Source organism: Calonectris borealis, chromosome 2 (genome assembly GCF_964195595.1).
Source record: "Calonectris borealis chromosome 2, bCalBor7.hap1.2, whole genome shotgun sequence".
NCBI classification, from domain to species: Eukaryota; Metazoa; Chordata; class Aves; order Procellariiformes; family Procellariidae; genus Calonectris; species Calonectris borealis.
In genome coordinates, this window is record NC_134313.1 from 68,794,530 (window position 1) to 68,810,790 (window position 16,261).

At 41.2% G+C, this 16,261-nt stretch overlaps 1 protein-coding gene across 1 annotated transcript in view; it reads left to right on the top strand.

The window, feature by feature from the left end:
• Positions 1-16,261, top strand: part of AHRR (aryl hydrocarbon receptor repressor) — a 68,020-nt gene that overhangs the window by 29,190 nt on the left and 22,569 nt on the right. The window contains exon 3 of the mRNA XM_075140683.1: positions 11,150-11,250. Coding sequence (XP_074996784.1) covers positions 11,150-11,250 — 101 coding nt within the window. The remainder of the gene's footprint in view (positions 1-11,149; positions 11,251-16,261) is intronic.

Sequence of the window (16,261 nt, forward strand, 5' to 3'; positions counted from 1 at the left end):
AACATCGTTTGGTTGTTCCTTGTCTTCACATGGGGCAAGTCTGATAAGAACTCTGTGGCTGCCTTTTAATTTTACCACTATATCTTAGTAGTCTCTGTTTTTAAAAATTGAAAAGCAAATCAAAGCAGGGCCACAATTTACATTTTTAGAGCATTCAAATATTACCTTTCCTGCCTTTTTTAAAGACAGTATTTTTTATTATGCTTAGAAAATCTGACGGTCCAAATTCTGGTCGTTGACCTAGGGACTGTGGCATTTTTAAAAAACTTAATTTCTCTAGTGCTAAGGGGAAGAGAACATGTAAGCCCATGGTCTGCTTAGGGTCTTTAGCATCTGCTTGGGATCTTTTTCTGAGCACGGAACCTGGCTGTGAAAAAAGGCAAAGCAAAAAGTTTGTGAGGAAGTGAGAAATGAAGGTTCTTGTAGTAATTGAATGCACCATGTGCATGCGTTTTCTACTTCTGCAGAAGGTTCCTGTTCTGCAAAGCAATTTATTTTTGGACAAACCATAATGTCTTCTCTGCAGGCGCTCTGACTTACAAGGGATTCCAGTTGGGAGCAGGGTCCATCTGTTCGGATAGCTTTTCAGGACTAGTCTTTAAATGCATACATTAAAATATTAATGTGTATAAAAACCCATTAAACATATCCAGGGATTGTAACATGATCAATTTAGGGTTCTGGTAGTTTTTGACTTCTGTTGTTGGAATGTTCTTCATTGTGAGCTTTTAGGTAAGATTTTCATGTTACTGGTTTTCTTCAGCATTCTAAAACGTTCTGGAACATAGTTCAGTGTTTTAAAATTATCCTGAAAATTGATTCTGAAAGCATTTTTTAAACTTTTAGATACTGTTCCTGATGTTTCATTTGCCTGTATCTTGTCTCGGCATGTTCTTTTACTTCCTGAAGTAGGAAAGCCAAAGCTCAAGGACCTCCTCTCAGGCATATTTTTCCCACAGCTCGTTAGGTTCATCTAACCTCTCAAGGCTTCATGCAGTCAATCTCATCACGGCGGTCTCCACAGATAGCAGAAAAGACCAAAGCAAAGCAGCTCTGCCTTAGAAAGAGAGTGTTCTCTGGTGTGTGTGTATTTATCGGTGATCGTGCTGTGGTCTCCAGCTGACTTAAAGGTGGAGATTCTCGCATTTCTTCTGTCAGGAGTGTTTGCTTACTTAAAGTACACTGGAAAGCAAATGTGGCTGTGTCTTTGCCTTTAATATCGGATACAGTGTGGCTGCTATATAAAGCAGATATTAAGGAATTGCTCTTATGATATTTCTGACTCTGAAACTGATGAAGCCAGATTTGGTTTTCTGGGTAACATATGCACATCCTGTGCACTCAGGTCTCAGTGTGAATATTTTAGATGCAATGTTTATTTCATCTTAAAGGTTTCCTTTATCCTCTCCAGCTCGTGTGCTTTGGCTATTTTTAAACAGTCTCTTGGGTGATATACTGGCCTACTGACACATGCTCTTTCAACTCTCTTCTAAGAGATACTGACTTAAATTCTCTCTTGGAGCTAGCAGGTATGACTTTAGCCCGTGCCTTTCCATGCAGAGTGGTGCAAACAAAATTGTAAAGGGACAAGAATGTTATAAAAGCAGTAGAAATTGAGGAGTGGAAGCTCAGGAGATAGTCTGTTTGAAACATAGGCCTGGAAAAGAAGTTATCAAATCCAAAAAAGCTAGAAAAGATCATGTAAATCTCACATAAGTCAGCCATTGTCAGATTGATTTAATCAGGAAGGGGGAGGGATGCTTTCTCATGCACTTTCCTAGTTGCATTTATTTTCACGCTTGGTCTTTGATTTGATCTCGTTCTTCAGGGATTGATTTGTTCTAAACTGTAGATCTAAATTGAAGAGGGTAAAATGGTGCACATCTTCCACAGCCAATAAAGACTAAAAATGTTCTGATATTCTCAAGATAAATCTGTTATCAGGACTTCGTTGCATTTCTGCTCTAAGATGCAATTCTTACATTCTCCTTTTTTGAAGTGGGGAAGATTCCAGTAGACTGTAGTTGCTTACTTATGAACACACATAGCTTTTCTCTTAGCTGTCTTTGCAGTAAAAATGGATTTTGGTCTCATTACTTACGTTTCTGAAAAATATTTCAGACTCAAATTTATTTCAATAGGCTGTTTATCATAAAAGAATTTTTTTTTTGTTTGGATGCAATGATTAGTCACAAGCTGGTCTTTCATCATATGCTTAAATTTAGTCACATACACGCTTTCTCATAAGGTTCTGATTTTTCTTATTGTCACTTCTGTGATATACTTTATTTTGCGTCACAGATGCTGCTTTTGTTCATCTGTTGTTTATTTTCTGTCTGCAGCAAATTTCGTGGACAAGGTTGTGGCATTGCAGTGAGCATAAAACAACATAAGAAATGCAATACTGTGTCACACCAGTGGTCCATCTAGTCTGGTATTCTCTTCTCCAAAATTGCTGTCTTTTATCTACTCTAAAGCATTCTTGTACTGGTGTCACTGAGCACTTCACAGTCCTCATATTGTGGGGTTGGGTGAACAACAGTTCTGCATTCAGTTTATCCATTGCCTTTACAATTTTGTAAACCTCTGTTACATCTGCCCTCATCCTTCTCTCCTCAGTAAACAGTCACAACCGTTTTAGTCTCTCCTCAAAGGGTAGCTGCCTCTGCTGTGGGCCCCAGGGTCCATTGTTGTATTATTTTCATTGGGAGAATCAAACCAGTGAAAAAATGGCCTCGGGACAATGAAATAATATGAGCCATATAAAAAGAAGACTACAGTCTTGGGCCATAGAGAGATAAAGTGCTGGGAATTCAGAGGATATAACGAAACGAAATTTTATTTTTCCCTGTACAGATTTTTAAAAATATCTGGACAAAGGAAAAGATTAACAGCTATTCAGCCAACAACACATCATGAAGGACAGTTAGAAGAACTGGGAAACTCTGCAAGTTGTTTTGATAGGCCATCTGCTCCATAGATCCTAGAATCAATGTGTCCTGATGTGCTATTCCTCTGAATATGTATGTGTATCATGATCGGTGGGATTTGCTGAGATCCCACTCAAGCAATCAGGATGTGGCAGGTCAGAACACACTGCAGTACACTTAAGGCTAATGTGGATTAGTTTGGTGAAGTCTGAATCCCTCTACATAGACTTAACGTGAAGTGTTTCAGAGTGTAGTACAGAGGAAAATGGAAACTAGAGTAGAACAAACATAAAACTGGTTGTATCATCTGAGGTCCTTAACTCTGGAATTAACCAATGTTAAGCAAGTTTTCTAAATACAGAATAGTTCTCTTAAATTTATTTTTTTCTACACTAAACTTATGCTGTATATCTTGATTCTGATTAATGGACATGTAATTTACAAACTCACGACTTAAGGGGCAAGGAATTTGTTGGAATTGTCTTAATTTTTATGAGGGATGTGGGTATTGATTTGGAAGTGGACTAAGTGGTTTGCAGATTTCTTACTCGAGGTTGCCAATAACTCAAGCCTGCGATCCATTTTGTAGTTTGACAGAATAACCCATTTGTATTTACCTTTTATGGATTTATTCAAAAGGGTGTGCAAGCAAATACACACTCAGACAAGCTAATGCATTACAGCTTAATTAAACTAAGAATGGAATAATACAGGGATAAAATTAAGGCCCCAGGACTGAACCTATGAATCAATAAGTTCCCATCATCAGATCATCATATTTAAAGTAGTAGGTAATCAAATGGAATTATGAAGATGAAGTGGAAGACAGTTACTTGGAATAAGTATTGTATCTTGGGATAATTGAGGAGGACTGCATGGACTGCATGTCTTTGGCAGTCTTATAGCCAATATGACTATAGACTTACCAGACCAACTGATAATTCAAATATTTACTCACACTGATGCAAACAGATCTCTAAAATATCTTCTTTGCCAACGTGCAATGTGGAGTTGTCTGTTGGGGAGATCATCTGTTGAGACGTATGAAGAGAGAAAGGTTGCAACAGTAAGCTGCAGAGAGGAAATGTGCTTTCTAGACAAGTTCTTTTGAGTCTGTTGCTTGTATAGTTAGCACACAATTCGGTTTCGCATGGAGGCACAGCTTTTCTTTGGTTCTGTGATCCCTCAGAAGTTATAGGATAAGGGAGACGTTACAGTCCCAGACTAGACAAAAATGTGACATACAGGTGTGGTTTCTTGTGAGCCAGTTGTGTGAGATACAGATAGAATAAACCATCAAAAAACATTATAGGAATAGCTAATAACTTAATTCAAATATTCTTCATATACACACACTTTTCATGACAGCCACTCAATCATTCTCAGCATTTCTTAAATTATTCTACACGTTTTACAGACCAAGAATTGTGGAAACAGGAAGTGTCCATCCAGAACTTATCCTAATACTCATTCACCTGAAACCATAAGCAGCTCTTACCTTACAAAATTAATCCTGTTTGTAATTAAACAATGAAGGTTTTCCTGGAGGGAATGTGAAATGTCCATTACTGGGGATACTCAACAAAAACCCTGAGCAGCCTGCCTAACTGAAGTTAGCTCTATTTTGATCAGGGTGGAGCAGACCAGCTGACCTTCAAAGGTCCCTTCCAACCTACAGCTTCCTAAGTTTCCGTGATTCCCTATCCTGACTCAATCAATAGGCCTGGGTTCCCCACAGGTAAAATACTTTCCCAAAGCTTCGCCGAACTCCTTGCGCCGCAGCACAACTGAACATAAGCAGGTAATTGTTTTCAGCTTCTCAGCTTGCCTCATCTAAATTGTATTCCCCAAAGGCACACAGACCTCTGTTCACATGCAAGAAAAAACCACCCTGTCTTGGTTGCCTCACCAAGAAGTCCTCGGTTTGTGTTTTTTCTCTTCCATTCGCACCCTGACTCTGATGCTGCCTTTTTGTTGGACTCCCCGGTACTGCCTGCCCCGGCATCACGGCAGCTCCCTCCCAAAGACTGGGTCTGTCAGTCATGAACTCTTACGCCAAACTGATTCCCTTCCTGACACGACCTTGCTCAACAGTTAGGTCAAGAGGGAAAAGATAGGACTGAGGGGATTTTAGAGGACACTGTGAGGAAGAGGGGGGATTTCTTCTGGGAACTGGAGGAGAGCAGATCAGGACCTGCCCAAGGCAAAAGTCTCGCCCTTCTCCCTTTCTTGCCTGCTGGAAACACTCTCTGAGATCTTATCCTTAATATCTTGTCTGATCACCACTAAATCTTCTAACGGACCAGATCTCTCAGGGCTGATGTTTGTAGAAAAACTATAGGAATGCGAGCTTTCTCCCTCTTTTCTATGTTTTTCTGTAGAAATAATTTCCATGTGTACTCTTACATACACAGACAGCAGTGGCAGCTGGGTCGCTGTTTTATCTCATCTGCAATAATTTCTAAAAACACAAAACCATCCAGTGGAATATAGCGAAACCGACCGTTTCGATGCTCACTCCGGCAGCATTTTTTACTGTTTGCGAAAGAATTTGACTTCAGGGAAACACTCCTCACGTCTCGCACCGAGGGCTTTCTCCCCTCTCCCTGCTGCACGAGAGTTATTTTCTGATCCTTTACTTTAAGCCCCTTTGCTTTTTTTAGGCAACTTCCAGATATCTGATACAGTATGTAATGAGGAATTAGGTTCCATTACACGAAGGCTTAACCTTCTCAAAAAGCATTCAGCGCTTGCCAGGAGTCATCAATATTTAACAGCTGTTGTTATTATGAAATACTTCATAGGGTAATGCGGCTCGTCTGCTCGCACGCAAGGGTTTGAACGGGCGCCAGGCCCCTGTCAGAGCCGCCGGGAGATTGACAGGCGGCGAGGCTTGCGTGACAGCGGGGCTGGGGTTAGTCAGCAGTCTGCCTCCTCCGCAGCGGGGACTTCTCCTCCCCCTCGCCTCCCCTTCAAAAGGGCTCCTCCGGACGGGGGTGGGACAGGGGCCGGGGTCTCAGGGGGGCGAGGTGGCCCCACCAGCTCCGCGCGAGGGCCGCGGGGAGAGGAGGGCTGCCGGGCGGTGGCACCTCTTTGATGCCCCTCTCGTGCGCGGGGAAAAATGGATGAGGCTCGCTGGGAAAGGGGGGAAAGAGGTTCTGAGAGAAAGAGGGGACGGGATCTGGAAAGCAAACAGTTTGGTTTGTACCTTAAATAAATGTCATGCTGTACTCGAGAAACTTCAAAGGGCAGTCAGATTTCAAAGCATCTCTTAAGAAGAAGCAGACTGAGAAAACCGCTAAGTTGGGAAGAAAAACTTTTCGTTATTGCTAGCATAATTTCATCTGGCGTTCTGGTAGCCGCTGCAACAGGACTGAGCACCATACAGCTTTTATTCAGAGGGTGCATTTTGGTGCTGTTTCTTTCCCGAAGCGTTTGTGCAACCTGTATGTTGTGGCATGTCAGAGCGCAAACATCCCTTTCATATCATTCGGCAATGTATAATAATTGTTCTTTATGTTGTATATTGTTTAATTTCAGCGTGCATCTAATGAGCGCTGTCCTTATTGTCACTCGGTGTTCTCTGTAATGCAGCAAGAGGAAACAGATCATTTCAGTTCATAGCTGTAGGTTTGTTAAGCAGAATTGCTCGCACCGAGTGTTTCCTAGTTGTTTTGTTTTGTTTTCTTAGCATTCAGGGTGACACGCATAGCTGATTCTTCCTGCAGCTAGAAGATCCAGGAAGAACAAACGTGTTTTCACTTCCTTTCAAGTAACAGTTACCAAAAGTAAGACTTGTGTGCATAAAGCAGTATCTCTGAACCTGCAAGCTAGATTCAGGTATTTTCATCTGCCCTTTTAAGAAACAATTTATCCCCTGGGCATCACTGGAGAGAAATCATCTCACAGGTGCTCCTCGTAGAAAGGCTTGAAACTGATACGCCTGCATCGCACCATGTCTGAAGAAGACAGGCTGTCCCCTTCTGACACCTCAAATGAACCCAGGCGAGGTGTCCAGACACAAACCAGCATCCCTTCACTGCTCATTTCTCACGTGTGCTGTTGCTTGACACAGGTAGCCTGAGCAGTGCAAGGCCCCTGGGACGGCTGGGGTAGAGTTTGACCACGCATTAGTTTGTTACAGAGTTTAGCTTGGCAGGAATTTTTCTAATTATTTTCTGAAGAAAGAAGTTGTGCAGGAAGGGGTACTATGGAGAATGTAATCTTATGGGTTTAAAAAGTACGGTTTTATGAGGGTCCTGAAATTTCCACTCCTCTGAACTAGAGAGTATTCTGCAATGAATAAATGTTCTGTTATTTCTGAGGGTAAGAGAACGGCTGGTTTCATGATGCTTCTATAGACTTTAAAGTGTCAGGCAGTTTTTCTCTGCTTTACAATATTCCAGATTTGGTTTTCAAGCCAAGGGGTTTGCAAATGCAGATAGCGATGCTCGTATCAGAACTGAAGGCTCAAAAGAGATCTCAGCTTTTTACAGTGTTCTGGGGAGAGACAGTGCAGCTGTGAAAGGCTCAGCAGCACTGTCTGAGACGGTCTCATACTCCTTCAACCAACTTATCATCCCTTTTGTGGACTTTTTTTCCTCCATTAATTAACTGTTAGTTCTAACTCTACATTATTTTTTGGTTTCCACTCCTTTCACCGCTTTCAGATCAGAAATTGGAACAATGTCCTCAGATCTTTGACCTTTCCTTCAGGAAACTGCATTGGCCATTTTTCTTCATTTTTTTCTCCCTCCTTTTCCTCCTCCTAGCCCCCTTCTTTCCCCCCTGCCCTGTATATTTCCACAGTGTTGTCCTTCTGCATTTCCAAACTTGTGGGTTTTTAATGTTGCCTGGGATTGCACCACGCTCACTGGATCGCATGACCTTGCAAAACTGTCAGCTCTGGAACGTGTATGTCTTGTATTTATCACCCTATGGTATCAATACGCTCATTCATCTTCTTTGGCAGAACAGCTCCATCTTCTGTTTTATTTCGTGTTCTGGAAGTGCAGGCTAGATAAGTTGTGCTCAGAAAAAGGTCCCTGCTGTTCCTGCTTCCCATCTCTTCAGTTTGCCAGTTTTGAACCTAGTAGGTGACCGCTCTACGCTGAATTGCTGACAGTCTAGTCCAAAGCGTTGCCGCTCCCACAGAAAGCAGTCCAAGGCTCCATAAAGCTGAAACTTTCCAGTTTTTTACAGCCAGCAGCATTCATCAGACTGCCTGCAATATTTTTTTTTTCTTGCCCCATTCTTGATATATGGGAACTCCAGCAGCCTGAGTTTTTCCCCTCAGGTCACTGAGTCATCCTTTGCTGTTTGTTATTTTTTATCTTTCCACAGTTTGCTCCTCCCTGACTACTAGAGACAGTACTCCTGCATTCTCCAGCCTTTCATTTGTTTTCGGCATCGTAGGCTTCACCTTTGCTCCAGAGGGCCACCATTTTATGTAATGTCTAAGTCTGATCACAGCTGTCTTGGCATCAGGGCCCTTGCTATCAAGCCACCCGTCACAACCAATACTTACTTTCCTCCAGTTCTCCCACTTGATCCTTGGTGGTGACAGGGGTATCGTTAGGCTGCTCTGTTTCCTTTTCCCTATTTTTCTGCCTAGTCGGATAACACCTTGCAATTTTCCCTCCTCACCCCGTCATGTCTTGCTTTTCCTCCTCCTCATTCATTTTGGAGCTCTGCATGGTTTTCTGCCCTTCTTGCCGTGCTTTCTCTGAGTAACAGGCTATCACCAGCAGTAGCATCTCTTCTGAGCTGTCACTGCCGTATCAGCCAAGCCCGGGGTGGATTAATGGAGTATCTCCAGCGCAGGGAGGCAGAACAAGCATGAACAGTGAGCGGTGGCTCTGCTGCCTCAGGTGTGAGGAACAGAGGCCCCTGTCTCTGAGGAGCTCTTGCTTCTGGGCGCGAAGGGTGTCATTCGTCTTTGGCGGTGCAATGGGTCTCCTTGCAGCCCAGGCCAGTGAGTAGGGTATGTTATGAAACGGATGTGTGTGGCCTAACATACGGGTAACTCTAGCCGGCAAAATAACATTAAAATACTTTCCATTTGGAGATGGAATTTATAGTAGCCAGACGAGCTGCGGAACAAACATCTCTTGTGCTTCTGCTGCTGTGTTTGTGTGAGCCTGAAGGCTAACAAACAGGCAGGGAGCTCTGGCCCGCTCAGTCGGGTAAAATAATAGTTTCCACTAACGATGAAGTTAGAACTGGTGGAATTTTCACAACGCCAAAAGAACGCATCAAAAAAATAAACCTTCGTTTCCTTTCACCCCTCCCTGTCTGTCCTTTAAGCTGCACAAAGACTGCAAACCACCGTCTCAGTAATTACAAAACCATCTTTTCTGAGGGGGGAACTCTGGAAGAGGCCATTGGAATAGGGGCTGGGCTTTTGAAAATTGTTGTCACGAATGTCCATATGTCTGTTCTTATGGACAGGCGTAGCAGAAGGCTTGGCTGATCGGGGGGGGAAAAAAGCAATCTTTTCCAATTAGTGCAAAAGGTATACCAAAATGAAAATACAGATTGAAGAATCTGTATATCCCACTCGTAGCAGCCTAGCTTACAAGTCTGAAATCACAAAATTGTTTTGGCTGGAAAACGTGAGTAGGGATCTGGTTTAGGCAGCTTGGGATTTTCCTGATGTGTTTTCCCATGCCCAGGGGAGGGATTTATTACATCTAATTATGCATTTGAGATGATTGCTTTGGGGTAATGACCGACATTATCGCTGGCAGCAAATATTTACAATGTAAGCTAAAAAACATCACGAATATTCAGTCAGTGTGGTTCTGTGTAGCCATCATCTGTTGTAAAACACTGATGTATCTTGCAACAGCCCCTCACTAGGCTGTTATATTGATACGGAGGCTCTTGCACAGCCCTTTGGAAAGGAAGTGACTCCATCTAGATCATGTGCTTGGTCCTCTGCAACAAATATTATTCAAGCCATTTAAAAATGTAGACCTTTTTCGTAATTCGGTATCTTACTAAAAATTTAAATCCCATTGTCGTGACTTTTAGCAACGAGCTCAGGAGCATTAGAGGCTTGCTGGCTGTCTCCTCTTCTTATTCTGGTTTGGTATAAACTATTCCCGTCTGTCTCAACCCTTCTTTTTTTGGATTATTAACCATCTCTGGCTGTGGCTGCTCCAGCTCTCCTTTAGCTGGAAGGGACAATGTGTATCAAATGTCCCAGCTAATCTCACTGGTATGCTCTCCTCTCTCATTCTCTCCGTGGAAAGGAGAACAAACAGAAAACTGAATCTCTGTTTGCTACCGGGATATTTGTATGACCCATCTCTGGGATGGGGCAGTGAGCGTCAAGCTGACTCCTTAATTTTTACTGACCAAATGATAAAGACAGGTCCTGTCATACTCCCTAGATGATGCAGAAGCCCAATGTATCAAGTGATCTCAGCCTTCTGAGAAATTCTTTCATTATCCCCAGAAATGGGATTGTATTTCAGGGATTTTTCTGTGGGATATATCGATATGAAGACTTTAATCTGAGTATTCAAAGATATTTCAGATCAAGCAATGATAACCCATGTGTGGGAAGAGCACTCACCAGTTTTGACTCCCGTGAAGGTTTTCATTATCAGTAGTAAAATACATGTAATTTTAATCTATAGTAAGAGATTTTCATGAATTTCATGTAGTAAATGACCTGCTAAAAACAAACTTTAAACCTCTGTTTAAAAATTAAACAGTTTAAGAACATTCCTTTGAATCTTACAGTCAGGCTCAGACTTGTAGAAGTGAATAGGGTAAAGTGAGACTGAAAATAATCTGATGCCAAGAAGGTCAGCACTGAAAATAAGAAACTTATTTCAGTCCCCCGTTTTCTGAGCTATATAGGCATTTCTTTATATTGTCATAATACATATTTTTATATACAAAACAACTTGCTAACTTTCTTTTGTTTCTTTCCTGTGGGTTTTGGTTGTTGCTTTATGTAGAGTACACTAATGGAAAAAATATGTTCAATAAAAAATGTGATAGATATTTCATATAAAAAACATCTGGACTTCCAAATATGTATCTATCTCCCTCACAGCAAAAGAAAGTTGTCAGTAACTGAGATCCAGACCACAAAGACAGTAACTCCCAATTAAATCCATGCATGTTAAGTGCCTAAATAAGAATTTTAGTCTAGCGGCCCTAATCATTTTGATTTCTAAATTGATAATAACTCTTTCCAACAGCCATTCAAGAAAAGCACTTTAAGAAGCAAGTTGGCCAAACAATAAAAGAAGACAATGTGTCTAACAAGACTGCTGTACAAGAAGGTGGACTTCTACTAGAAGTGAGTGAAAAAACGCTGTCTTTTCTGGCTCTAATTTCTTCAGTTTGATCATGTATCCAGGTTAATGCTTTGTGGGAACTTGGAGTGAGTCATTCCGGAATCACACTTGTGAGCGCTTCTTGCAAGAGCAAAACTGGCAGTCGTGATAGTCCCGGTCAGTCTCTGTTTGGGCAATTGTCCCTTGCACCCCTACATCCTTGAAATTACCAGTGGGCCAGTTCACAGTTCTTCTTCACTGGGAGCGATAGCAGAGGTTTATTTTACTTGGCCCATATTTTGAGGGTGCCAACAGGAGCTTGCCTGGTTTCTGATCTGAGTTAAGATTATTCTGGGATATTTTAATTTACCCTACTTCCTCAGCTCTGTGCTCTGAGGGAAGTCGTGTGTGCAGAAGTTATTCCTTCTACGCATTTTTTATCCCCTTTAGGATGACTTTATATTGGCAGAGCAGCATAAAGGGGCCATACTGTTACTAAGAATTGGATCCATTAATCTGGATGAAGAACTAATACTGCTGTGAACTACTGAACCAGCTAGAGCACAGCAGTCCATCCCACATACATCTGCATTTCAAACACATGATGTAATAATGCCTTTTATACACTGAGGTCCTTGGAAATTCCTATGTGATTAAGACTACATATGTATAGTTGTTTTAGATAGGATAATATTCATGATATAAAAATTGTGTTTTAATCACAGCTTTGAGGTACATGTAAATGTAAATTAAATAGTAGCCTCCAGCAAATAAACGCTGTATACTACTAAAGAAAAAAGACATTTTATCATGGGATCTAATATCATAAGTCATTCAAGTCTATGGAATGGAAACTGGCACCCTGCTTTCTTTCCTCTTAATACTTTAGAAGATTTTAATTTTGTATTTCAAAAAAGTAACACAGAGGCATCTGATTAGTTAGTGCTAGTGCCAAAATGAGATGTTTGGCTGTCAGGTATTGTTTGCAATCATTTCCATTCTCAATGAACAGGGAGTACAGGGCGTACAATAAACGGTAAATATGGTGAGTATCTAATTTTTAATGAGGCTCTCCTATCGTTAGTCTATGTTTTGTTGGGTGTATATTACATGCCCAGAAGTTATAATCATTAAGGATCTTCAATCAGTAGCCCTACTGCTACGAGCACATGGAGAGAACACCAATATGTAATTTCAGGCAGATTACAAGAGACTAATACTACTGAATATGCTAATGGTCTGCTTACTACAGGGTATATGAGAGTCACATTCCTTTTGGATATATGGGAGATCTTTTATCCTGGATCATACTTAATGTGGATCATTAACTAGATGATTAAGTGCATGTTAATATGAATTTATTCACCAGGCTTCAGTTATGAGCATGTCTGACCTGAATAAGAGGGTAAATTTTCCTTAGGCCTTGCTGGGAATGTTCCCTGGGGACTGAGTTTGGCTCGGATGCTCATTCAGTGGCCACGGCATGTGAAGAAAAGTGGTTTTTTTTGTTTTTCAGCCAAATTCACCATTTAACTAAATAGTTGCATTTGTGATTCCTTCCGAGGAGAAGCAAACAATCTTGCTGGTGGTTGCTGTGCTTTGTATATTGACTTGTGAATCTGGCCACTTTATTGGCTCTCAAAAGATATTTTTCAGCTGTCAAAAGCTGCTTTCCTTCTCGTGACACCACCTTGCACTGTGCAACCTCTTCTAGATGCTTTATATAATACAAACCAAATAATCTGAATCACCAAAATATGTGTGAATAATACTGTACCTGACGGCAATGTTAATGGAAAACCAGGGATAATTGCATTTTTTTTTCCTAGTGGGTATGATCACTGTGCTCTATGTATAGATAGAAACATGGAATAACAAGAACCCTAATTACTGGTAAATAATGTATCTGTGACTCTCGAGTCTTGGAACAATGCGATTCTTCCCCTTTCAGCTTGAAAGAAAACAATGGAATTAGGCTGTCTTCAAAGTATGTTTAAAATGTTTTTTATTTCTACAGGCCTCTGCCACAACATGTGTTTTTTATTTAAGATTTTATAGAGATTTTTTACAGCTATAATCAAGTAGCTTTCATCAGCAATCATGGAATAAACAATGATAGCAGTTTATCAAAGACTTTCTAGTGGAGCACAGCAGGTATCTAAATAAATAATTTCTTCCAGTGTTTTAAGATCACTTCTTCTGGATAAGAGAGTCTTTTCTTGCCATCTTTGTTCCCCTTTGGAGGAAAGACAGACAAAGCTCTAAGAACCAAAGTCCAACTTTATTAACGGTCTTTTTGAGTATACCCCATTCGCACAATCTTTGCTCTCTTGAAGTCTTGGAGATTTCAGAACCCAACTGTTTGATTGCAGTAATGATTTTTAACTTTGCACTTTCAAAATATTTTCCAAGACAGGTGGTATTGCAACCCTTGTGCCACAGGTCTTCTGGCAGAAAAGGGCCACATTCAGTTTCTGAAGCTTGTTACTGAATACTTAAGGAACACTGGGCCAAACCCATAACCAGAGAAGTGGGAAAATAAATTGTATTGGCAGTCAATAAATCCAGATAGAATTTATGGGGTGATGGGGTGGAGAAACACAATAAAATGGTGACTTGGAAGCATAAGAATGAATCACTGGTGGGTATCTAGGCAATAGCCTTGATTGCAATAATCATCTCATGGCTGTTAGCCACCTCCTACTCTTCCCCCCAGCTATGCTGCACTCACAGTCTCAAGTCCAGACTCAGAGTCTACACTGTCGTGCAGGTAATTCCTCATCCCAAATGCATGTGTAATTTTCACTTGTTATACTATCCTATCAGAAGAATTAAATGTTGTGGAGAGGGAGGCCCTCTCTGGACTTGTTTTCTCAATGACATGCAGTCAGGCAGTGGCCCCATCGTCCCCACTGACACTGCTTCTTGCGTAATCATCACCCATACACTAAGCAGCACCCTGCTAAAATTGTCACTCGGACTTCATTGACCACCTCACAGTTGCTCCTGCAGTTTTTCTGCTCGTTATGGAAGAATCACTGATGTTCAAATTTCTGTCTCAACACTTGCTGCTGAAGGAGATGTCTTGATGGGCTTTCTTTCCTTCTTTGTTATGTCTGTTGGTCTTCTATTCTGCTGTTGTAGGCTGCAGCACAGGATTTATGGTATCTCTGTCTCCAGATGTACTGGACATAATTCTTTTCAGGTGTGAAAATAGTGTTTTATATCCAAAATGTCACAAAAATTAAAAAGAAATCCGGATGATCCAGGCAGCTCCCAAACAGATGCTAATGGAGTAAGGCTGCCTGGTTCTGTCATGCCCCATCTCGCTGATGAATACTGATAAAGGCCAGACCTGGCCTGTTTTGTCATTTCTGTGCTCACCGGCAGCTCGCACTCTTTCAGGGAAGGTCCGTGTTGTTTTCAGAACGTTCCAAGCCACTCTTTTGCCCAGTTCACAGACAGATTTCCACATGAGTCCTCTACTCTTCAGACTTCAGGGCACAAGAATCACATTTCTGTGGTTATGTCTCATGTTTTTCTTTATGGCTGCACTGAAGATGCCAGTCATCATACTATCCTGGTATTTCTTATTCAGTGACACTGTACATTTACTCTTCCGGAGCAGAGATAGTTAGCTACGCATGCCCAAGTTACCTTTTTCCCACTGAAAACAAATAATGGCACATGGCTGAATAACGAGGTATTGGATTTGGTTGCTATTTCACTATAAAACCCATGCGTGGGAGCAAGAAATGCAAGGACCTTTCAGGCATAATTTGAATTACAACCCAGAAGGGTGCCTGCAGGCTCAACATGTCTGCGCGCTGAAGAGAAAAAACCCGTAGCCTATTTTTCTGTACATAGTTCAGGATGACAACAGGCTCCCTTATGAAAGCCTCCACGGCATTGCTCCGATGCCGAAATCACCTGCTCTTTCAATGGGAACGTCTGCGCCTCCCTGGTTGTGCAGCCCACCCCACCCTTCCGGAGCATCTGGTGGTAACTACACCAATCTTTATTCATTGTAGCATGTCAGGAGACTGCCCAGGAGACCCGTGCACTCAGTGTATATGCTTAGCAGGAGGCTGCTGAATGCTTTGGAATCTCCTCGTGCGTAGGAAAGAGACTTTGTCTCTTCCGGCCAAACACAGGACAGACCTCTTAGTTTTCACCAATGGCAGAAAAAGCAAATTATTGGCATGTTGTGTATTAATCTATGGCAAAAGTCTCATTCTGCATAGCTCCATTAGGAAGCTAAACAGTACTACAATTACAACTTACTTATTTAAATTTTTAGACAAAGACTGTCAGATGCCTGGCATCTTAAAAAATATCTTAAAACCACAGATATATGGTCTTTTGTTTAAAAAAAAAAAGTAACAACTTCTTCAAAATCATGTCTGTCTTCAAAAGTGGAGAAAAACAGTGAAAATTAGTTTTGGTGGTGCGGCCCTTATAATTCTGCACTGGTATCAATAATCTTAGCTTCATTACATTAAGCACTTAATCATCTAAAATTGGAATTTTCAAACTGAGCTTCTGCCTTTCTTGTAGGCATGCTTTTGTTCTACCATTTAGCAGATGAATTTTGCTGATTTGAGTTTTAAGTAACATGACCAGTGAGGCAATTCAGGTGTCTACCTACTGAGCCAGCAGCATTTGTGCTTCAAATTGACTGTTGGTGCAAAGCGATAGCATAATCAGGTATAGGCACGTTATCACACAGACGAGTCCTTTATATATTATTTCTTAATTCCATATCACAGTTTTGGGCACTATTGTGAATAGGAAATTTTGGTTCTTGCTTGGTAGTTCCCACTGAAGTCAGTGAGGCTTTTTTTCATTAGCTTTAATACCAAATAGAGCCCAAGTCTTCTTAATAAAAACCAAGGAAAGTCAGACTTTTTATCTGAAAGCAAAGGATTCAGGATTTGATACAATGCAAGCGTGAAGCATATGATTTAACATTATGTCGTTACCTTAAGAGTGGCTGCGAATAATAAGCTTTCTGGGAGTTACTTTGAACAGAGA